The sequence below is a fragment of the Corvus cornix genome, chromosome 2 (genome assembly GCF_000738735.6).
Source record: "Corvus cornix cornix isolate S_Up_H32 chromosome 2, ASM73873v5, whole genome shotgun sequence".
NCBI lineage: Eukaryota > Metazoa > Chordata > Aves > Passeriformes > Corvidae > Corvus > Corvus cornix.
Window position 1 is genome coordinate 80,828,358 of NC_046333.1, and position 25,519 is coordinate 80,853,876.

Genomic DNA, 25,519 nt, shown 5'->3' on the forward strand with positions numbered 1-25,519 from the left:
GAGTCACTCTTTATCCTTCTTTTGCCTAAAACAGATAGCCTGGTTCTCATATTTGTCAACCTGATGAAGTATAGTGCAATGGGACTATGGCAGTTTGAAAACAAAAAGCCTTCACTGTAGTGTACAAAACCCATCAGTCCACCTGCTCGGAGCTGTCATCACACAGCCTACTGCAGCATCAGAGCTCTTAAAGAGCCCCACAAAGCCAGGCCAGAACCTGAAGGAAAGATTTATGCACCCTACATTTGGTATGAGAACTTATGCTCGCCTATGTGATCAGAGCATTGCCAGTATAATTTAATCACATTTCTTTTCCTCTATTGTCACCCTTTCCCTTTCATACCAAATTCATTATTGAAACATTCTTGCATTCAAATTTTAGGGGGTAAAAAGTAGTAGTGTGACCAAGTATGTGATCCCAGTTGTGGGAGCTCCCCATGCTCTGCCAATTTATTTATATTTGCATTTTGTTATTATTAAATCTACTTAATTTATTTACGTTTTCTAGATCAAATGTACTGACATTGCAAGCAGGTTCATATCCATTTCTCTTAAGCTGAATGTGTCTTTTCTCAGAATAATGTATTTGTCTACCTGTTCATTATCTGGTAAAGAATACTGATACCTGTTGAGTCTGGAATTTTTGAAGTATCATGGGCAGTTTTAGGAGGGTCCAAGGGCATAATTCCCTGTCTTAATATCCCTCATAACTGTAAAAGACATCTATTTCTAATTATTGTATTTAGCCCAGGTAGAGTAATTGCCCTTCCAAGTCATGATATGTATCCCTCCTCTCAAGTGCTTTGAGCAGCAGTCCTGTGTTATTATTTTTACAGGTTACACAGTTTTAGAACAAGAAAACCTGTCAACACATAGTGCTGCAAATGCCCATCTTAAGTAAAAGTTCCATTTTTCAGCTTTCAGGAATGTCAGTACTGTGTGCTATTGGTTTGGTTTGGTTTCTTACAGGTAATTCATTGTTTGAAAATCAAAATTGCTGGTTGTTGGACTGATAGAAAATTCTGGCATGCTCACTTTAATACAGTAAAACACTTCCATATGAAATGATTTTGTCCAGTATGAAGCAACTGCTTCTGAATGTGCAGGATACTGGACTGGCCATGCATCCTGGTATGTATCAGTGCCAGGAGTGTGGGGCTGGCCCTGTGAACCTTTGGAATATACCCAGGGCATGAACGCTCTCCTTGTATGACCGCATGAGAGAACTGGTGTTCATAAGGTTATTTATATTGGCCAAACCCATATCAGCTTCACATAGCTCCTGCCTCTCCTCAGTACTCACGGAGTGGTTGGCACAGTTACTTTTCTGGTTACTCCATGCTACCAGCACCCCACTAGCCAGTACAGCTGGAAGTATAATAAAAACAATTATGCTTGAAAGGGTTTATCAAAATCCTGTTTACTCACCAATTACCCACCTACTGCTGTACTCTGGGTGAGAAATGGAATAGAAGTGGAAAAAAAGCATCAAATAAATTACTAGGGAAATGTTGTATTAATGAATCAGTGGTGTCATAACAATGCTTTACCAGCTTGAGTGTCAGCCAACCAGTGATCCTTCTCAGAAGTCACAGAATGAACCAAAGCATGGCCCCTGCCCAAAGCAGTAACTTATGCTGCTGGTTTTCTGGTTTCTCTTTGATTGTGCAATCCATATACCTCTTCTGAGTAAAACATAAATCACCTCGGTGACTGCCCCCAACTCCATCAATCCTCACTCTGGACTTTGGCCTTTGCAAGGTTTTCTAGTGTTCTACTGCTTTATATGTATTTTTGATCCAGCACAATGTATGCTTCCTTAATGGTCTGGGTTATCTTCCTGGTCCTTTTCTATTTGACCCTTCTTCACTGAGATGAATACTCTGCGATATTTTTTTTTTTAATTACCTATTCCAACAAGAATATATGACATCAACTGATTGTAACAATAGCTTAGATCTTCTTTCAAAACCTGTCTGAAAAGAAAACTCATGTGAAGTTACATGGTTTTCAAAATGACATTGTATTGCTGTCATTAAAGGATAATGGCGTGAGCAAAATCCAACTCCGCATTTGGATTCCTAATGAAATTTATCATAACTTTATCATGTAATCAGTTGTATTTCTGCATCTTCACTCTGCATTTCAAAACCAGTGCTCATCATCCATCTAGGGTTTCTTTTGGCCACTGCTAAGAGGAGCTTAATGAGTTGAACGCACTCCTCAGGTTTGGCAGCTTATGGAGGAAGAAATTCTGCTCTGACTCCTTGTCCTTTATGCCAAAAGTTGTAGCATATATTAGATGTACATAATGCCAGTTGGGTCCTCAACAATTTTGCCAATTGCTACCTCCTATTCTTCTTACTATGCTCTCAGCAGAAATCCCTGTGTGTACTGAGATGCATGCGTTTTGCTCCTCACTGGTTGATTAGTGCTATAGAAATAAGATATATTGCCCTTGCTTAAAAACACATTGGTCTCCAAGATGCCAAGCAAAGATCTTATGGCATGCTTGAAACACACTGTATTTGAGGATTTAAATCCATAGTGATGCATGTGAAAATTGAGATGAATGGTGTCCTGTACTTAACAGTCTCTTTCTCACTGTTTTTTTTTCTCTCTCTCCCTTTTTAATATATGTGTGTAACAGGCATTCGCCTAAAGTGGTGAAAGCAGCATCTCAGGTCCTCAATAGTATGTGGCAGTACAGAGACCTGAGAAGTCTCTACAAGAAGGTAAGGCTTGGGTTTTTTCTAGATTTATCATCTTTCATAATGTTATCCAAATTTGGGGGCTGAGAGACTTCAGACCAAAATACTTGTTTATGTGACTGGAAATTCACATGGTGCTTAAAGTTTCAGATACTTGGAGCTATTAGTTTTTCCTTAATTTCTACTTTTAAGATAAAAATGCCCTTTGAAAATATGTGTGGTGGTGAAAAGGGGGTGTGAATTTGATTTTAAAATAAATTCATACAAAAGGTGCTGGATCTGACAGCCCTGGAGAGTGAAATCCTCTGTTCGTAGTACAAACCTATGTAAGCTCTCCTACTGAAACAGTCCTTCTTACACCTCCTCACCTTTTTCTGAGGCAATTACCAGATTTTCAGCCCTTCAGCTCCCAAATTTCCTCATGAGATTGTAAACAAGAGTATCTGAAGGAGTGGTGCTTAGAGACCAGCTACAAATGGAGCTGGGCTGAAACCTGGTAGCTTCATTTCTAATCAGCCGGCAGACAGTGGCATCAGACTTGGTTTTCAGACAGTCTGTTGAGTCCATAGTAGCATGCCATTCCCACAGCCCTGCTAACCTGTTGAAAATGAATTGCAGTAGAGTAATATAACACTGTGAAACAACATTCCATATAGCTTTTAAAATGTGTCTACTTAGTAAATGAAAACATTTACGGGCATTCTTGCTGAATATTTCCAAACTGAATTACGTTCCACGTGAGTATCAGCCTGCAGATTCAGCTCTTCAATGTCTTCTTGCTTGGAATTTCACATCTTATGTAATTGATATTTGTATTTGTAATCTCAGAGAGAGCTAAGACTTCATGTGGCATCTTCAGTTCAGGCCCTACTTACAGCTGAGGCATAAGGGTGGAGAAGCAGGGAAGGTTCACAGTGGTGTGGTCTGTGTTGTATGTATTCTGCACAAGAAAATAGCTTAGTTACATGAAGTGTACGCACCAAATCTCAAGCTGGCAGAAGCTGACCTTCTGTGTGAACTGCTGTTCTTTTGCATGCCTCAGCCTTGCTTGTGTCAAGTCTGAGGAGTGAGGAAGATGATTATTGAGTCTCTCCCATTGTTCACTTCCAGTATTTGCAGTCATCCTTGGCAGCCCTAGGGATACCATATGTGAAAACGTTCCAAGTAACAAGCTGCTACTCGACTGTCCCATTAAGAGGTGGGAACAAACATGAGTTGGAGTAGGCTTTTCTTGATCCAAGGCAGTAACACACTGGAAGTGTGCATAGCCTGACTTCTGTGCATGTGGGTGGCTGTGCTGTAGAGGCTGAGCTGTACTGCACCATAATCTCTTAGAGGTTCTTATAATATCTGGCTCATGTCCAATTTTCTGTCTGTATATATATGCTGTGATGGAAAAGCAGTTTCTGGGGTTGCTCCATGCATGAGGTAATAATGTTTGTGCTGAGTTTACTGCTAACCTAAGGGACACTGTTGGCTGCCAGTGTGACTGCCTGGTAATGGACTTACATACTAAGCATGCTCAGGTACTAAGTACCTTGCATGCTTACAAGAGCATTTTCCAAGGCCACAAATACATACTTGTGATATGGAAAATAGGACAGACTAGCTTTAGAGGTAGCTTCCAGGACACTCATAGCCTACAGATCATCTGTATTCTCAGGAAGAGAATTTTATTAATGTCTATATTAGTTAATACCTACACAAAATCTTAAAATGAAGATCAGTCTCTGCTACATATTTGTATGCTAATTGCATGCCATTATATATGCTGCTAAGCCTCGTATAAATATGGTTTCTTTTAATCAAAATGTTCAGATAGTTAATTTTAAATACTCCTTTTTGTTAAAATACATCCAATAATCTTTATAAAGTTATAATATTTATTAAACTTGCCTGTAATAGGCTGACTCTTACGCTGCCTGTCTGGGTTTCCCCCCTGTTTGGAAAGCAAGGGCAATGGTTTTATGACAGAAAAATTAGAGAAGTTTGCATTATACTAATAGTCAGCTACTTATGTAATATAAAGATACTGGATCAATGCAATCTTTGTTTTATCCCATTAAAATATATATACCAGTAAAAATGAGTGAACGTGCATTGTAATGCAATCAGCACTTTGCAGTATCTTGCCCTTGCACTTTTGAAGTGCAGGTAAATCCCTTTGCATAACCATCAACAACTTGCTTCTGTGTACTGAAGTATCTATACAGTTGCTTACAAAGAATTGGCCAACAGAGACACAATTTTGTATTGTAATACAAGGAAATTGCAAGCATCCCATCATATTTAAGTGAAAGCAGCAGCACTTACCTTTTGTTTGAGAAAAAATGTAACCAAATAGTTTGAATTGTGGTATATTTCAGAGCTACACATTCCCAATAAAGTAAGAAGAGGTAAAAAGAATCGAAGTATTATTCTTTGTGTTAATGGGCAAAGAGTACAATACATACAGTACAGTAGCAGTCAGTATATTTAGTCCAAATATGACTGGATCAGCAAAGACATTAAAACCTCTTTCATTTTCCTAATTTTACTCAACATTGCAAGGAACATCCCACAGCTGGCAAAAGATAAACTGTGCTGACAGAAATCCAGAGCTGGGAACTGGTGTGGATGCTCTTTAGGTCCACACTGTCTTATGCACTGTATTTGCAGAGCCATGCCACAGCCTGTACCCTCCGCTGGCAGGCTCTATCCATTGTACATGGATTTTGAGGTCATAGCTGTATTGTGGCTTTAGTGGGACACACAGACTTGTTAGGCTGGGCTGTCATGGAACAGACACAGAAAGTAAACAGCATTCAGATAATGCAAGTGAGGAAACAGTATTAGATAGTCCTCTGTAGGCTTGTGCTTTGAGGGAAAAAGAAGTTTTGCTCCTGATGTGGTTAATTTGGCACTATCCTAACACAGTCCAACAAGGAAAAGTTGTAAAATGCATAAGTATTTCTGGTCCTAAAACTGTAGAAAAAAAAGAAGACTTGACTGACTAAAAGGAAGCAATTAATTTAGTCTTGAAATGAAGGAGTTTCCAGCCACCCCAAAAGTTGCAGGTCCTTCATCATGAAAGAGCTTATAGGAGCTTAATTTACAAGCAATAGCTGTTACAGAAATCTCAAAAAGTCCTCCAAGAGGAAAACAATGTTCAGTTCAGTCACATCTAGACAGTGATTAGATTATTTAATGTGATTAATTTCTAGAAAGGAGGTGATCATTGCATTTTTCATCAGTAGAGGAAATATGGTCTCCCAAAGACAGTATCATCATTTTCAAACTTCTTTGTTTTCTACAAGCAAGACACATTTTCATAAATGATCATTTATCTGTCTCTGTTTTCATGAGTCTGTTCCAAAATACTTAAAATCTGATTTTTAAATATCCTTAATGGTCACATGGCCCAAAGCCCCATGAGTGGGTCAGAAGCTCAACACTTCGGAAAAACCAGGTACAGGAACTAGGCCACAGCTTGTTCCTATGCTTCAAGCTCCTGGTACATGCCTCGTCTTCAAGTATCTTGGCAACACTGTGGTGTAGATTTGCTTACAGCACCCAGGAAGAGAGATTCTGCCTTATTTGAGCTTAGCCACTTAAGCAAGATGCAAGGAGCTACTACGTTGCTTCTTTAAAGACACCTATTTCTGACTCAGTCTCACTGTCCCCCACTCCAGTCTCCAGGGTATTCACTCACTGAAGATTTGGGGACACCTGAGAAAATACAGATGTGACTGTAAGAGAGCAAATTTCCATTAGCTGGTAAACTTTTCTCTATGTCAATATTCAAGAAAATAACCAACTACTCTTAAATACAGATAGCTTGTTAAATTACATGAGGAAATTTGAGCAAAAGGGTTGTGCTAAATGAGCTTAACATGAAGGAAAATTTATTAGCCAAAAACAAGCTTCAATTAGCATTAAATGTGTGTAGTATTAAAGAGCTGGAGGAATTGTCAGGAAGAATATATTTTCTCTTAATTGGTTTGCTTTGCCTAACCACTTAGGCTCCAACAAAATATGTTTGCATTCTATCATTATGTTTACACTTACTCTGTCTTCCAGTGTGTAAGTAGAGGTCATGATGAATTTGTAGAAAATATTTTTCTTTCCCATTTATTATAGTAGGTTTCTGTTCTGCACAGAATATTAGAAATGTTTGTCCCATTTGCCTGAATAAAAATACCACCCAATGTTTGAAACCAGGCAGGCTGTTGAGGGCAGTCGTCCTTCAGTGCATATTGTGCCATTTACAGCAGGGATACTTTTGTGATAGGCTTTTAATGGAGTCACTCTAAAGATGCCTTGTCTGTCATTGGTTGGAAAAAATACATAGCATTGCCCGAAGCCTTTGAAGCAGTTAAGGCAGTGTGGATATAGAAAAAGACTTGCTTTTCATGTGACTTTCAGAATAATAAAAAGATGACTTTATGAGAAAGTCCTTTATGACTAAATGTTCCATGAAAATTGATGGCATTAAACTTCAAAACCCTAGTCAAGGAGTTTTAGAATTTAAAGTCCTTTCTTAAATAAAATATACCTACTCACCTTTTAAAAATGTTAATTACAACGTGCTATCATGTAGACTTGGGACACATTGTTTGGATTTTCTTCTGGTAAGGTTATTATCAGTCAGACACCCCCCAAAAGCTGGTTTAGGTTAAATTTACCTAGTGAAAAGGTCTGTGCAGAACTTAAACCCTACATTAAAGATCTAAATTCTAAATCCAGAGCATAATAATTCCTCAAAAATAGTGGCTTGACTTGAAGGAACTATTCATGTGTTCAGATTGTTCATGAGCATATGTACTTTGCAGTGCTGATCTTTCAGCGGGGCTTAATTTATTTCTGTACAATTGGCAAAAGCTTTTTCAGATTAAAATGTTACCCTCTCAGAAAAAGGATGAATTAATTTAAGATAAACCCCCTTCTGTAATGTGAAGCTAAAGTACCATTATAGAGAAGGCATTGTCTAGAGCCCATTTTTGTATTAACTATGAAAATGCAAGTACCTGATTAATAAATGATTGATTGATTGATTGATTGATTTATGGCAGTGGGCGTCCCCAAGCTTCAGTGTGACTGATGACAGAGGATTTTCACCAACCCACGACTCTGGGTCATGGCACGCTCAGCATACTCTCTCCCAGAGCCAAGAAACCAGAATCTATTCCCCAACCCAGGTATTCTGGCTGTCAGCTGACCAGTCTTGAATTGTTGTGTTTCATGCATACTGAGATTTGTACCCAGAGCAGTTCTACAGGCGACCTTTGAATCAAAAGTAACAAAGCCTAACTGGAGAATATGTTTTTCAGTTGCACAGTTTAATCCACTGAACCCTGTAGGTTCTAGATGGAAAGTGTCTCACTTCACTTAGGAGAGTACATGCGAGGAGGGTGTGCAGAGTTCTGCTCTCTCTGAGGACGGCACGTACCAGTGAGAGGGACAAGTGCATTACATTCAGTTCCCTAACAATCTTTCTAGCATTTCTCTGATCTCTTCTCTGATTGTCTGAACCTTTCAAAGAGAAAGGCAGCTGTTGATAAGCACTATGTTGCAATAGCAGGTTAAATTTATTTAAGCACATTGCTTTGTTTTCTGGCACAATGGCATCTCTTAAGAAAAAAAGCAATAGCTGGATATTTCAATAAGGGGATCCCAGGTAAACCAACACATCTGTAGAAAAATCAGTGTGTCCAAGAGTCAATTAAATTCTTAAAATGCTAATTTTCAAAATCTCTGTTAAGAGTGATAATGTACATTTCCTTAAGAGAATTATAGTTGATGAGAATTAGCAGGACTGCCTTTTTTTTTTTTTTTTTTTTTTTTTTTTTTTTTTTTTGTGTGTGTGTGCGCGTTAGAGGCAGTCTTTAACTTGAGGTACTAAAATTCCATTTCCTTAACCAAGTGTGTTCTTTTTTTTCCTTTTAATATTTCTTTTCTTAATAAAATATTACTTTGTGGCATTATGGCAAAACCAATATACCTTCTACATACACACAACATCCTAGAAAGTCCATGGAGGAACCACATTTATGTCTGTATTGTATGTGTGTGTGTGTGTGCATACATGTTATTATACATATACAGACATATGTATACAGTCATACATGTATGTCTGTATATTTTCTCTGATAACATATTTAGAGCAAATTGGAATTTACATGTTTTTCCTGGCCCCACAGAACATAGTAGCTATGCTATTTCTTTCATTTCTTTGGTTTTTTGCACTAAGTTTGCCTGGAAAAGAGAAGACATCAGAGGAGATTTCATTTAAATACTTCAGACATAAATATCTTTCAAGGCTAGGGTAAATCCTTTTCATCTTTAGCTAACAGGAATATAGTTAAAACACCCAGCATTTCATCTTCTGATATATTACATTACTTTCTTTTGCTAATTAGGAACTAGGCAAATTCCTAAATTGATTTTTAATAAAGGAAATGTGGAAATTTTCTGCAGAAGTAAAATACTCAAGCCTTTTGAAAGCATCATCTGAATAATTTTAATAGAGATTCTATCACCAATATAGCAAAAAAGCTATAGTCTTCAAATGCATACTTTCTTTTTTCTTTTCTTAAGAACATGTGATTCGCCTTTAGCTGAGCATTTTAAATGTGGCTTTTTGTCAAATGACAATTCTGTGAAATACTGAATCATGAAATTGTCATTGGATTGAGTACTAGAGAAAAAGTTGTCATTACTGATTTATGTCTGTGCATTCTTAATTCTACATTTTATGCTGAATATTACTTTCCTGTGTTCATGTAAGACAGGTTTGCCTATCTCAATGCACACACAAATATGAAGAATTTCATCATTAAAGCAAAGGCATATTTTGTATTCTGCAGGAAATAACAAGTAGTAGCTGCAGAGCAAAGAATAATATGATAATCTTTTCACATTATCTCTTAGAGACATGAAAACCTCTTCAGTGAGCATTGGTAAGATAGTCTGGAATTTTGTTTTTACCTTGATGCTACTTTTTCAATATAATTGGCACTAGGCAACATCACTGTATTTGTAAACTTAACCATTTTACTTACTTCCTCTTTTGATTGCATAAGCCTTCCCAGGGATTGGTTTTTAAGAATCATTCAAACCTTTGGTGAAAAATTTTTAACATTTCTGGTTTTCTGATTGCCAACTGCCTGCTTGAATAACACCCTACTTGTCTATACAGTAGGAATTTACATATCATGAGAAAAATCATGAATCCCAAGAGGAAATTGTGCAAACAAATTTAACTGAGGTATAGAGGTAAACTCTTTGGCATATGCAGAAGTAGTAAGGAGTATTCACATGGGAAAAGTGATGTAAAAACCACTCTTGAATTTTTAAAAATAAAAAAGAAAGAGAAAATCTCATCATTTGGCAAAATACATACTGTTTTCACCTAGCTATGCTACCATTCGAAATCTTTTGGCTACTTTTTTTAGGAAGAACAATTTTTAAAAAGAGAAAAATATTACAAAATGCTAAGTCAAACTGAATGTTGTTTTGATTTCATTTTAATGCTTAATAATTACCATTTTGCTTGTGGTGTCAAGTAGAACATGTTCTGATTTCCTCGGCTTATGCATCATCTCAAGTAATATTTTTTGTAGTTCCTTGTAACTTTCAGTTTATTAACAGTCTCAAACAGTACTAGAAAGATAGAAAGTGATTACTATTAAAAAATATATTTTGCATGGCCTAAAGAGGGTAGAAAATATTTTGCCATCCAAAATATTCATGTTCTTACCTATATCACAATGACAACACATGGGGGAGTATCAAGTCATGTGTTTCAATATCAGTTGTTAGAAGGAGATGTTCTCAAATGTTTTATCCTCTGGATTCCATAATTTACTATATATTAATAATCATAATTTATTTTAATAATTTTGCATTTTACATAGTTAAATTCTTTGTAATGCCCTCAGCAAAGATTTATTTACTATGCAGTATCACCTACCATTCCTTTATTTATGTTTCAGTATTTACATGTTTCTCTCTGAAACATTTTCCATGTCTATTATGATATTGAAAATATTAATAGTAACCTAAGATAGTCTGGGCTGAACTGAAAATTTAATACTGATGATTGTATTTTCATGAAAACAGTTCTGTGTAGCTGAAGCCAGACCAGCCCTTACTTGTACTATTTTGATAATGAATGAGATTTTAAAAAAAATCAGGTATGATGACTGAGCCTAATTAGAGTCAAACTAATGGATTTGTTTGGTCTTTTTTTTGCAAATACTTGTGTGTCTGTTGGACAATGTATCTGTATGTTTGCTGGTAAATATCTCTATATGTACATATAAACATAAATGGGCTGTGTGGATGTAAAACTTTAAACACAACACAGAGTAGACTTAGAAGATGCTGCCTTTAAGTATGATGCCCACAATACCCATTGGTTGGATATTACGTAAAGGTTTTTCACCCAGAGGGTGGTTGGGCACTGGAACAGCTCCCCAGGGAAGTGGTCACAGCACCAGCCTGACAGAGTTCAAAAACCCATTTGGACAATGCTGTGAAGCACATGGTGTGACTCTTGGGGTGGTCCTGTGCAGGAGAAAGAGTTGGACTTGATGATTCTGATGAGTCCCTTCTAACTCGGGAGATTCTGTGATTCTGTAATTCTGTGTCCAGACAAAGAGACCTTGAGAAGTGTAAAGGAATAAACCTTAATGGTTTGAATTGTGAGCTTAGAAAGTAGCTATAGCTATAGTTGACTGTTGCTTTTCCCCTGAGGGCCTTAAAGACATGATAGTACTTCCCTCTAGAATTGAGCATTGTAGCAAGCAATAATTCAACAACCAAATTTAGCAGTAGTTCTTCCAGATAATCACTATGGAGTGCATGGAAGCTGGCACCATTGTCATCCAAAATCTCCTAGACTCAAGGGGTGCTAAACAAATGAGAAGAGAATCAAAGTTTATCCAAACAATTCTCTAGGATGAGCCATATATATGTGCCACTAAAGCATCCTCCACATTGATGCTGGGTCTCATGGTAAGCTCCAGCTGACTTATAAGGGAATGATGAGTTTACTTAAAAACTCAAGTCCACTCTAAGGTTGCTAAGTACAGATTTAGAAGAGAGAAATTTAATCTCATACTTGTGTAAAGTCTGTCTCTAAAGTACTCCATCCTTTGAACTTCTCCAAAGAAAAGAAAATTTAAAATGCAGCCCAGGAGTCAGTATCTTTAACTTAAAGCCTTCTTTCTGAAGGGAATTGTGTAACTGAAGTTTCTGAAATATCCTTAGGGTAGAACTATGAGGAGGCATCCAGAATCCAGAAGGTTATGCATAGGTCACATCTATACATGTTTTTTCAAAAATATCGTAGCTCAGAATAAAATTGGATCTTAACATTTGAATACAAAAGAGAGACCCAAGAAAATTAACTGCATGTCTTTTGGTACTGGGAACATTTTTAGTCTACTTAAATAATGTATTAAGTATTTTAAAACTAATATAAACATTAATTAATGGGAAACAATGTTTAGCTGGATTCATATGAACAATTATGAAAAGAATCCAGAAGTCTTTCTAAAGACTTTCAAAGGTGTTTTAAAGATACATGCAAAGAGAAACTATTTTTAATTTATGTCAACATTTTTCTCCAAAATTCACCCAAGGAACATGATTTCTACCATTCTGAACAAAATGTGAGATTTAATTAACTTGTATGCTTAATGTTTGCATATCTAGGTTCAGGCACAGATCAAAGTAGATGTGCAGTAAAGAGTATGGGTGAGAAACTCAGTCCCTCTCAGCAGACTTGAACAGGAATGTTGGAGGGTGTTGGGTGGTTGCTTATAGTTTTGCAAATGAATCAGATCAGTAGAACTTTTACTTGTAGTAGTTGCACACAGATGGAGCACAGAGGGGCGGGAAATCAATTAATTATTGTGTCAATCACAGCATATTTCTGTCTCAGAGGTAAATAGTTGAGCTGGGATGGTTTGGTGCATAACAGTGGGCATCTTTTGCTGATGCTGAGCTGTATTGCCGTACTTGCACTATCATCATCCTCATTCTTCTGGGTCCTATAAGGAGGTCAAAAGTGTTTGTTCAATATGGCCAGTACCTGTAAATTAAACCAAAGGTCAATGAAAGATTAAGCTGCTGCATCAATATCCTACTTTCAGTTCTTTGATGTTCTACATGATCTAATAATGGGTGGGGGGAAAAAATGCTAGGAAGTCCTTCTCATTTCTTCCTTCTTCTCTTCCTAAAACTGCTAACAGAATTCAAAAATGCCCTAAATATGTCTGCCATTTCAGACTTTAAAAAAGAAAGAAACCTTATATTTTGAAAGGAGCCTCTTTTGTAGTATGTGTGCTTTGTTCTGAGTGTTTTACTTCCTTTACTTTCTGATACAGTTTGTCTTGATAAAAGAGCTATAGCTACTTCTTCCTGCAAAAAGTAGAAATAAGAAGTTTCACTGGAAGTTTCTGAATTGGTTTTATTACTTTTAATTGTACAGAGTGCTTTTGGAGAAAGCTGTGGATCCTCTAATTGAGAGTAGTAGTCTTTGGTCCAACAGCATGGTTCTTTCTGAGTTAATACTTATTTAGTGAGTTGGAAACTCTTAAAGGTGTATCAGTAAAAAATAATGTGCATTTCTCATTTTTAATATCCATGTGTGTTGGTGAACTACATGTTTAATGCAGAATATCCTTAAATTCATACAGCTTAGCAGTAATCACTCAGATCTCTAACTCTCTAATTTAAGTGTATTATGCATGAACTTTTGACCTAAAACCAAGGACAGCATGAGTTTCTCCAGTAAGTTTTCCCAAGGGGCACTGCTTCCTATTATGTCAGTCAGCTCCACTTTTGAATAAAACGATCCTCTGTTTTCAGCTGCACTGCTGCTCTTTGGGAAGCACGAAGTCCTAATGGCTCTTGATCACAGTCAGTATCATTGGTCCTGCCATGTTCTTTACTGTAAGAGATAATGGTGCAAATTTTACTCTGATAATGATTGTTTTTCATGTTTTACATTCATAGGTATAATAGAAAAGTTGTATCTGGTTGATTTTATGGTTTAATGCATGAAAAGTAAGAGGTGTTGATTTGTTTCTAGCCTTTGAAAGGACAGTAGATTTAAGAAACTGACCCTGAACATAAAGTAGTATCTGTCTCTCCCCTGAAATTTTGTGGCCAAGAGCCAGAGTTTGCATTTCTAGGTCTTATACATGTTAAGATAGGTGGAATTGCATTACTGGAATGAAAATGACAATACAAATCAAAAATTATTGTACACATTTTCTGGCAGGCAAGGTTTTCTTCTACCTACAAGATACAAGCAAGAATAGTTCTTTTGTGATTCTAACAATTTAAATTATAGCTTATATACCCTATGCAGGAGAAAATAGAAGAACAGAAATTCTAGCTGAAGGGCCAAGTACTGTCTTCATTTCCTCTAAAATATATTCAAACAATTTTATTTCTGTATAAGAGGTAAAGGGATGCTTTGAGAAATGAATTTATTTCATTTTATTGCAGTGTTTTGAAAGTTGGTTTTTTTGGCTGCATATAACGTCAGCAAAATGAATAATGAACTCTGCTGTATCTAGAGTCTTGTCCTTCATGCTTTGCCTCACATACAATTCTCTTTTCTTACAGCTATTTTATTCATTAGATTAGGTCCTGTCATCTTTGCAAGTCACACAACAGGAAATCAATAATTAATTATGGATAGGTAAAGCAATGCTTCACTGATTGCCTAAAACACCCAAGACTTGCACTTTATAAAACCACCAGGGATAGTTTCCTAGCTGTTTCTCACTTGAATAGATTCGGCAAGTAATTAGCACTATCTCTCCCTTATCGTGTGTCTCTTCATAGCTAAAATCAAGGAATAAGGTGTAAAATTAAGGTACAGGATCTGTGATTAGAAGATGATAACAATGCACACCAAAAAAGTGCATTTGAAAAAAGAGAAGTCACCAATGCCATCTCTGTGGTATTTTAAAAGAAGAAAAATGGCTGATACTCTCAGAAGACTAAAGTACTCCTTGCACTGCGATGGAAGAGAAAAACAGGGAGAGAAAATATTGTAGATTATTTTGAGGTTGAATGCTGACAGTAGGAGAATAATGGCTTTGCTTTCAGAGAAGCTGAGATGGAGGCTGGGAGGTATACATCTCATTTTGGAAAAAAATGAGTTTAACCACCAATTCTGAAAATGTCACTTCAAAGAGCCTACAGAAAACTTAATAATCCTCAGCCAGTGCCAGACAGTTTTGCTGCAGTTAATGACTGTCTGACTAGGAGCCCTTCTTTAAGCCTCATGCTGCCCTAAATACGTATTTCAATATGTATTTGTCTTTCAGCTTCTTAAGCAATTGAACTTCTGCTGTGTCTGGGATGCACAAACGGTCACTTATAAGTAAAAGCCATTTGCACACTGAAATTCAGAGTAAGAAGACCAGAAGGGCTGAGCTCCAGCCCACTGCACCAGATAGGAGAAGGAAGCTCTGTGTGTGTCACACAGCTGCACCAGCTGTGGAGCAGCATGGCAGCCCCAGCCTCTGGGGCAGGGGGCTGAGGGTGCCTGGCCCTGCCGCTGCTGCTCTTTGCCTTGGCTCAAGTGATGGCACTGCTTCCGTGGGGCTCTCAGCAGAGTCTCCGTCCTCTCCCCCCAGTTAGGTCTGTGCAGGGGGGGAGTGAGTGGCCTTCCTCACAGGCTCACAGAGGAGTCATACTCCCAGCATAACCTCTAACCAGCAAACATCTGGCTTCATCATCATCGTGAGAAGGCATGTTTTCCTTTAACCACTTCGGCTAACTTCTCGTACTGCCACCAACTCCTGCTCTTTTATCCAAATTAATGTGATATTTTTAAAGCCCCCAGACTTTATGAATTTCTCTTTTTAAAAGTAATTTCCTGGCTTCCATATGCTGTGGAAATGAGACCATAAGCACAAATACTAAAATCTTCAAATTTAGATGAGCTTCAGTGATTCATGTCTTCACTTTGTGTCTGTTGATTTTGGGTGCCTGGCTCATAACTCCTTGGGAGAGGAGGGGAAACAGGACACTTGGAGTCAGTAGCCCTTTTGAAGCCACTGAAATTACTCCAGAATGAAGGATTTAAACCAAACACATGTAAGCTGGAAGGATCTTCCAGCTCAATCCCTACTCCTCTCTTGAACAGCATATCTTGATTTACCTCTTTGGAAGCAAAAGATAAAGTCCTAGGAGTAAAAATGTCAATAGTCATTAGAATTGAAGTGTAACTGATGGCAGTAAAATAATGTTTATTCATAATACATCATACAGCAGACCTATGCCCAGGAATTCTTTTCCGGTTTTGAGTTTTTCTGGAAACAACACAAGCAAATCCAGAAAGAACAATACTTTCAGGAATTAGTTTACTGCTAATAGGATTTGACAGTGTAAATTCATTTGTAAATTCAATTTGAATTTTTAAATGCAAAGAAAAAATTAAAGAACACCTTCTGTTTTAAATTAGGTAGTTTATCTAAAACTAGTTGGTTTGTTTTTCAGGAGTTTTTCTTTTTGAAGCCATAAGAATCCCTCTTCCAAAGTAAATACTCTTTGAGTACCAAGGCAGGGGCTTTTTTAGAGAACAGCTGTCTCGCCATCACTTCTTCAGCAGCTCATATTTCCTCCGGTTGTGCCAAGTCCTGTAGGTGGGAACTAGTTGGCTTCCTCCCTTGTTGCCACGGAGCTGGCTTGGTATCTTTGTTGAGAAACACTGGGAAATGTATTTATTCTTTCTGTTTTATTAAAAGAAAATGTGATTCCAGGTTGTAAACCCTAATGATAAGTAAGGGTGATTGTTGGTGAACATTAAAACTGCATTATTTCGTAAGTCCAATGTGAGAGCTCCATGAGATGTATATGTGGATCGCCCCAACCTTGTGACCATTTCAGATTTCTCACCACAGTCAAGTCATACATATAATTTTCATATGCCTATCTATGTAGATCATTTGATCCACTTCTACTTTCTGCTATGTCTTATTAGAGTTGTGACAGCAAATTCCCACTAAAGAATTGCCCAGGCCTGTGTAAGTCTGATGAGCCTTGACTTAATTCACATCAGATTTATCTTTTGCTGTAGTCAGCGTCACACTGGTGCACACCAATCGGGATGTTTAATTTAACCTGACAGTGGTGCTTTAGCTTGCAAAGGAAGCAACACCAGCAGCTCAGAGCAGTGTCTGGCTGAGTTCCAAAGTGGGTAGATCCTACATTACGTACTTACAGACAGTCTGCCTTGTTGCTGTGTCACCTACTTCTAACACCACAGTGGGTCTAGTTACTGATCCCCGTAAAAGGTTGTCTATCAGAACTTCACATTTCTGCAGCTTTTAACCATTATAGGAACAGTTATTACTGCAGTTAATATCCTTAAACCAGTAAAAAGCTGGCTTACAGATAAGGAAGTAGGATGACGAAGCAAGTCTGGTCCTGTGTGCTTCAAGTTGTCTGTAAAACTTCTATTAAATCAGATCAGAAGAGGATCAGACCTGAAACAAGAGTAGCATGCTGGTAACCTTCAGGAAGGCAGGTAACAATATTATCTGTAGTTTTTCAGTCATTAGCTGTTTTTTTATTGGGTTTGTTGCATCATTTTTATTTTTTCTTTCTAGTAGGAATTTTCTGCTTACAAGAAGTTGCTTTTCTCTATTCCTGACAATGTTCAAACACATATGGCCAGGAGTCAGAGCAGACTGTGTTCTTCCACATTGAAAGATACTGATCCATCATACAGCCATCATACATCATACAGTTTTTCTAGACCACTCAGTGCTCTTCAAGTCAGTGTCTTCTTGTCACAGCTGATCAGCATAATCAGAGAATAGGGCTTGTTTTCACTTTTTGCTGCATGGCTATGAGCACATGAACTGTTGTGGGCTTTCTTTCTGAGTGGATGCTGTGAGGTATCCAGGTTAGGCACCTACCCTCCCTGACTCCAGGACATTCCTTGGCCACCTCACTTCTTTATTGTCTGTGAATTCTTCAGGCAGGAGCTCTGGTTCCCTATTGGGACAACATGGTGTCAGTTCCTATCAGCACTTAATTTAATTCAGTTATGGTACTACAAGTGAGAAAATGGTGTGTCTGATATCATCCACTTCCACAAATCATCATTACAAGTTTTAAATTTTTGCAAACACAAAAGAAATCTGCTATCCATTTTTCCCTTAGATTTTAAACACAAAAAGAGTATCAAGAAAAGAAAGTTTAAAAAAATGTATTTTCATGAGACACATACAATAGGTATTTGGCACAATAAGTTTAGTCACCCTGACAAAATAATTATTTTCCCATGGGCCTGACAAAATTATTTATTTTCAAAGTGATTGAAAGTTTAGCAGGACGACAAAGAACCTGTTCACCCCTTAAGCCCAGTAAAAGGTGATCAGATAGACTACTATATCACTTCCATTTTCTACAGTGATCATCCAACTCCCATCCCAATTTTAATCCTGCAGCTTTTCCAAGAAGATATTCTCAGAAGCATGTCACTGCAGATCAAGCTTAAACATCTGGACTTTATGAAGTATAATTTATATAATAGTATGATGGATATATTCAGTGTAGTCAAAATATAGACAAATGCCCCGTAGAAGATACCTTAGAAGAGATGATAAGGATGTATAATGGTATTTCTTTAGTCAGGTTGTTCTCTGTCCTCCTGTAGTGTCCAGTTCCACCTATTAATTAATTACTGCCCTTTAACAAATATACCCATTCTGTAACAGAATTGCAGTGACTTGCTTTCCAATTTGTCAAATCCTTTTGTCTCACTCTTCCTCTCTTAGATCATGTTTGCAGCTAGTAAATTGGTTTCTTAAATTCAGTCTCACATACTTTGGTCTTGAGTTAGGTTTCTTCTCTGCAGGGCACTGCTGTATGCTGTACCTTTAAGTACCCAAATCAATTTAATTAAATTTCATTACAGGCAGTAGACCTGAAACAAACTAATGAAAGCAGCCATCATGTCAGGTGGTATTTATCTAGCCATTAAATTGAAAATACCCCCTTTAGGCTCTTAAAAATTAGTTTCAATATTTAACACTAATAGCTTTTGGAATTGTTGATGAGGATAGTTTTAATAAATTTTTTACAAACTGTTTACCTTTACAAGGAAAGAACCTTATTCCTTGCAGCAGAAGGGAGCTAAAGATAGATGACTTAAAAGTATTAGGGTTTTGAAATACTGTGAGGTCTGGGAGCTGCCCTCAATCTATTGAAAAACACTATGAAAGTTGTCATACAGTGATAGGAGTATTCCTTGTTTAGTCAAAACTATTGCCAAGTCACTACAATACTTGTCTCAGAGTCTATTGTTTGCCTCACTTGTCTTATTGAGCTGATTTGGCTTGCCAGCTTGAGAGTTTGTAGCAGAATTTATTTGAAGACCTCATTATAAGTGCTACTGTCACCAGAGAGAAAAATGAAAATTTGCAGGGAAGAGAAGAAGGGAAAACATCTGCTGCAGACAAGACTGCTAGTGCCAGCACCCCAAACAGAGCTCCTTGCTGCTCAGGCACCTTGCAGTGCTGTGTCTGAGGAAGCAACATTGACAAAGTACCTGTTGATATCCTCCACAGCAGAACTGGTGCCATGTGCTATTCCTGCAATGTCCATGGGACAGGGCAGGTGTCAGGGATTTATTTCATCCACTTCCTGTCAGAACCAGGCTGCAAGTATTAATATATACAATACAGATGGAATAGACAACAGGAAGAAAGACTTAGGGGAAGATTCTCGTCACTTTTTTCTGAACCATATGCCAGGGTTTTGCTTGAGGGAAGCAAGAGTGCGAACGGAGAATGTACTTGGCCATGAATGTATCACAATCCACAAAACTGGAAGTATTTCTACCTTGCTCTGTGTAAGCATGGTTGATGTCTCTTACTTTTGCAGACAGAGAGTAATAAATAGTAATAAATAAAAGCATCCCTTTTGCTTTTGTCAGATCTAAAGTCTGTCCTCTTCATATCTTACCCTTCTTCAGTCTGTTTAAAAGAAAATAAATGATCAGAAAACTACAACAGAATGAGATATAGTCACCTTTCTGGTAAGGAATTCTGACGCCAGAGAAGGAGAAAGAATGAAACCATTTTTCTTCATCAGGATAAGGCTTCTCACATGTTTGCTCCTTCAGTTTTGTAATAGAGAAATCACTGCACAAGTTATTGTTAACCAGAGATAAAAAATTAATGCTATTATATGTCACTTGTAGTCTTGATGCTTGCATAGGATTATTGGACTTAAACTATTCATTATAACTATGAACTCTTATGTCTTCTTTAAAAATGCATGTGTTTTATATGTATGTACATATTATATATAGTAATTTCCAATTTGATTTAGGAAGTTAGGACTTCAGAGATGTTTTTCTTCTTTCTCATGAATCCTCCCTCTAGCTGGGAGGATGTGGCTTGTGTAGAAACTGCTTTTTGGAGACTGGATATAGATTGGAAAGATTATATATAGAAAATTTTGGTTTAAGCAAGTGGTATTAAAGATCAAGTATTTCTTTTTTCAAGTTACTCTTACTATTTTTTATTAATTAGCTAGATTTCTCTCTTGTGTTTTCTTATACGACTGTGAATAAATATGAGGTGCAGTTCAGTGAAGTGTCCTAAATGTGTGATAGAGGACAAACCATCGCTATTGACTCCAGGGAAAGTCCTGACTGTGCTGTAAAAGGCGTAGCCCAGATTTCACTCTTCCTCATTTTTGTCTTTGAAATTGCAGCTGAGATACACCCCTGCTTGTACAAATGCATTACATGAGGAGTACAGGCGTTGGGCACCTGTAGTTAGGTGTCACCTGTGTCTGTCCTAATTTGTTTATAGCGTTTCCCTCTACAAGAAGTATGAGTATCTTCTTTCCTCTTGCTGTGTCACAGTCTTGCTGAGTTCTCTTTCCTAAGAGTTTTGTGGAAAGGAGATTTTCAAGCCATCTCTTCTGAGAGCCAGGTGCCCATGGTTTCTGTGGATGGAATGAAGTTGGAGAGATACCTTGAGCAAAGGCAGAGCATGGGAAGGGGTGGGATTCATTGCTGGATGTCTGGAGTTGCTGAGTTAGTTGTGGGAATGTTCTTTACTACCCTAACAGTGAATTATTCTTTTGTAAGCAAGAGGAACATTCCAATCGGTTTTTGGCCATATTTTATAGTGTTTATTTTTAGTCAGCATTTCACTGCAAAACTTTTGTTTAGCACATGGTGCTTGATGCAATTTCCACTGAGCCCAAAGGAAAGTAGGCATTTTAAAGCTGTGTCAGACTGGGAAATCTCAATGCCACTGATTTAGATTTAACATTAAGCACTGATAAAGACAGTTGCAATCTATCAATACTGAAGGCATTCAAAATACTGTCATTTAATAAGAACGCTATCAAAAGTCAGTCTATGCTCTCATAATAGTTTCAGACTATATGTAATATGGTTTTAAAAATGCGAAATACATTATTTTGGATTATTGCATTATGTTAGGGTGCAGGAATAAAGCATGAATTATTTAAACTTTCCTTTTTTTATCTTTGAACTAGCTATTTCTAGTATTTTTATTACTTTGTTGAATTTTTTTAATACGTCACCATTAACATAGTTTTAAATCTAAGGAATAGAATTTCTTTCTGTACGCCTTGGAGAAAACTGCAACAAGGAAAATGCATTGATTCTTTTTCTCTCATGTGGACAAAAGGGCAGTTAGTATAACTAAGCTAAATAGATGTGCAGTCTAGTAATCTTCCCAATCTACTTCCTCCTAAACCTCCCTATAAAATGGAACACATTTCAAGCCAAAATGCCATTTCCAATTTGAAAATAGAGGTGTGGAAAAAAAGAACTGTTAAACAAATAGCCTAAAACACTGTTAATTATTTGAGTCTTTCCGAGGTGTTATTTTATAGAACTTTCTACATATATTTTTAATCTTGCTGTGTCAGTACAGTCAGCACATCCTGTCCTGCACCACTAACTATATTTACCACCCAGTGGCAGGAGGAAGACAGGAGCCTACTGGTGTGTCCATAGTGAAAACACCAGACAAAACCACTCTGCTTAGAGCAGGGAACTGTGTGGCATTTTCACTGACCGTTGTCGCGGTGCTTGGTGTTGCAGGATGGATGGTCACAGTATCACTTCGTTGCCTCATCGTCAACAATAGAACGGGATCGGCAAAGACCGTACTCTTCATCCCGCACGCCCTCCATCTCTCCCGTGCGCATGTCTCCGAACAACCGCTCAGGTAAGGCCAGGCTGAAGCAAAGGTGGAGGTAATCAATCTATCACCATCATTTTCCTTGATATCTGGATTTGTTGTTAACTGTGGTGGAAGGGCACAAAGTGTATTCCTTACTGTCACCAAATTGTCTCCTCAAAACAGGATTTTAACTTTTTTTATTAGCACCTGGTAAAGTTTTACAGAAGAAAGATTATTCCATAACTTTTTGTCATGAATTCTCCCAAAGTGTTTTCCTGATGGGGCTTACCTGACTAGATCTCAGGGCAACGGTGTCCATTAGTAGCACCAGGAAATTCTGTTACTCACTTTGCTAGTCATGAAAGCCACTACGTAGTTTGTGACCATTTTGCACACTTAGCAGAAGTTTAAAGACCCACACTACTTTTTTGTCAGGTTTTATTCTGGGTATGTGTGTATGCATATGCATATGTAAGTTTCCCAGATTTGACTGCAGGTCTTCCTGTAACATTCATAGTGTGTTTACACCAGCTATTATCAATTCTGTAGGATCTGCACAATGAAATAATGTATCTCAACTTACGCCGTAGTGTAAATTAATGTTTCTATTCAGAAATCAAGTAATCTTCCCCTCAATTTATTGTGAGGTGGAACATACCTTCATTAGATAAAGCCATTCCTAGTGAAAAGCTTTCAAGATAAACAGAGTGCAAAGTTAGTCTTTCAGTGGCCTTTCTGCTACTTGTTCAATCAACAAATGCTGTCATCTCATAGGTACACCAAGAGTTTAGGATTAAAGTTGGTGGAACTTATGATTGCCATTACCATTATGCCATAGTTTGGTTTTTAAAAAATTGCTTTGTTAATTATCTAGAAGCTGCATCTTAGTCCTGCAGAACAACAAGTGAGGAGATGTGAAAATGTAGCCAGAAGTATAGTGAGAGCTGCTGTTCTGTTTTTAAAATCTGCCATTACACAAGTCCATAAAGGGCTCTTGTTCCTTTTTTTCTTCTCCAACATCTCATTTTGACTGTAAGTGCAAGGTACTTGAAATGTCTGGCCCTGAGATCTTAGTTCTGTCTCTTGCCAGAACCATCTTCTCACTTCTGTTATTCTAAATTTTGGATGAAATTTTACTGCCATCATCAGTTATCTTAAGACTGGAAAAGGATAAATAATAGTGGCTGATTCTGAAGGAAGAAGAGCCCATGTCATTACACATGGGTCAGCTCAATGTCAGTCTCGAAAATTGCTGGAACAAATAATCACAACCTGAGCACCTCAAAGGCAGTAGGAGCATAAGATATTACTTAACTCTAGTGGTATCTATTTCTACATAATAGTGTAAGTTGCTGTGTGTCTGGTAGTATCCATATCAAATGCAAGCATTGGTTCAATACCACTTGCTCTTATTAAATCCATCTGAATTCAGGCTACAACACAGTCAAAGCACTTTGTGGAAAGAAAAGTCAGTAAGTACAATATTCTATAATCAGTAAGAATGTTGCACACAACATTTTTATGGACAAACTAAGGCAAGCTAGCAAACAGTTCAGGAAACATCCGGTGTGGTAAATAAAAAGCTTACTGAAAACCATTCACAAGGCACGGGTATTGTTTATTGCCAAACTGGAAGAAAGTTTTGCTTGGAGCTTTGCCTGGGTCCAGTACTCTTCTATGGTTTTAGTAATGACCCAGATAATATGGAAAAGTTACCTATTACCTTTGTGGGTGACAATAAACATGGGAGAAACTCATGTTCTTTGAAGGGCATTATTGAAAATCAAAGTGATCCTGAGAAATTGGAGGTAATGTTCAGAGGAAAAAAAAAATCCAATACTTTAAAAATAAATTGTAAGGAGAATGTCTAGGTAGATGAAAGTTCTTTAGAAATTATTTGGGGATTTTTGTCAGTTGCACACATAAATTGGAAGGTGGGAAAATCAGGATATGAGAATATACTGAATGAACTGTGATTGTTTAACTCGAGTAAAAGAGACATGAGATGGAGACAGTGGGAAGAGGTACACACCAAGTCTTCAAGCATGTAACAGCCAGCCGTGAAGAGGAATGGTGTGAACTTTTTCTGCTTTCATAGCAGACAGATGGAAATAATGAGCAGAAAGGAGTCAGGCTAGACATCAGGGAACATTTCCTAGCAGTGGGGAAGGAAAGCACAGGAGCAGACTGCTTGGAGCAGTTATGTGATCTCTGTCATTAGAGATCTTTAGTTTCAGATTAAAATCTGTCAAGAATTATATTGGTATTCTGGATCCTACCTTGGGGTAAGAGTTGAAGTAAATGAACTCACACCGTCCCATCCATCCCTAGGACCGGGTGATAACAGACTCCAACTAGTGTGGAGAGCTGTATTCTTTTCTATGTCCTATATCAATCAATGACTTCATGTTTGCTTCCTGTAAAAACTCTGAAAGAGGGTGCTTCTGCATTTTAACACTTGCCAGAATGTAGTTTTCCTCTCACGGGAAGAGAGAGAGAATTCCCACAGAGAACAGTGAGAGATAGTTTTGTCTGTATCAGTCAATTTTGTTCAAAACAGCAGTGTTTATAACCATTACCAGAATATGTGAAACAAAATGTGTCTCTCTGCTAGCAGCTTTTTCAAGGTTTGTGTTCTGGCCTGCTCCCCATTAGACTCAAGCTGCCATTAGCTGATTTGGTAGTTTAACGTCATGTTTCTTTATATCTGCTGGATTATCAGCTTTAGATTTACATCACTATTGATAAACAGTTTAAAAGCAATCCCCTATTCTAATGGCTTCATAAGAGAGAACATCTGTCCTACATTTGCTCTGTAAATTCAGAGGCAAGGGCCAGCAAAACCAATCGAAGCACAATTCAACATCACTCGTGCTTCCCTACGCTGTAGTTAAGTGCCATTGCTTCACTGTTGCTTAATCAAAATATGTAACGTAATTTAGAGATGCTGAAAGATATGCCTCAAGGTCAAGCTTCACAAAGAGTTTGCCTTACATTTTAAATTTTTTTCTTTTCCTTGGTTTTAAACAAAGGCATCGTTAATGCTTTTGAGCTTCTTTTGACATATCAAATACCTGGGTGGAGGCAGGGGACTCTGTGGGGGTAAGCACCAGCACTTTAGTAATTTTTGTACCGCTGTGCCCTTATGAGGCTCTGGGGGGCTCTGCCACTCACCCTGTGTTCCTTCTCCTGCTCTCCACAACAGGAAAAGTGCACTTTATCTACCAACACCTACGTATATTGAAGTCAGTTTACTTGAAAGCCATTATTTTTTCATTTGCTTTTCTCCTTTTCCTAAACATTGTAAGCTCTAAGGCTTTCATGATCAGTGCCAGTGATCACCTTCACATTCTCCAGTGTGTGAAACTCGACTGTAAAACCCAGTTCTCTCTTTCATCAGCTGTACTTTCCTCCTTTTAGCCTTTCCATGAGTATAGGTGATGAGGGATTTAGTTTTAATAAAAATAGCTTAAAGTAGCAGTTTTGCTTTAATGGCAGCTGTTCACACATACAAATACTTAAAGACAGAGAAATTATATGAGTTACCTTTAAGTGTTATGCGTTTTTGGGATATGTTTTCTAAGGGAAAAAAAAGGCTTTCTTTTCCTCCCT

General features: G+C 37.6%; 1 protein-coding gene across 11 annotated transcripts in view; it reads left to right on the forward strand.

Moving 5' to 3' along the window:
- The window catches only part of CTNND2 (catenin delta 2), a 655,093-nt gene that overhangs the window by 620,140 nt on the left and 9,434 nt on the right, over window positions 1-25,519 (forward strand). For 9 of the 11 annotated variants that reach the window (XR_005604669.1, XM_039571875.1, XM_039571842.1 and 6 more), the window contains 3 exons: window positions 2,651-2,735; window positions 7,763-7,888; window positions 21,826-21,952. Coding sequence is in view for 10 of the 11 variants with exons in the window: in XM_039571875.1 (XP_039427809.1) it covers window positions 2,651-2,735; window positions 7,763-7,888; window positions 21,826-21,952 (338 nt within the window). In the remaining variant the exon portion in view is untranslated. The remainder of the gene's footprint in view (window positions 1-2,650; window positions 2,736-7,762; window positions 7,889-21,825; window positions 21,953-25,519) is intronic. The other 2 variants (XM_039571855.1, XM_039571865.1) reach the window with 1 other exon arrangement.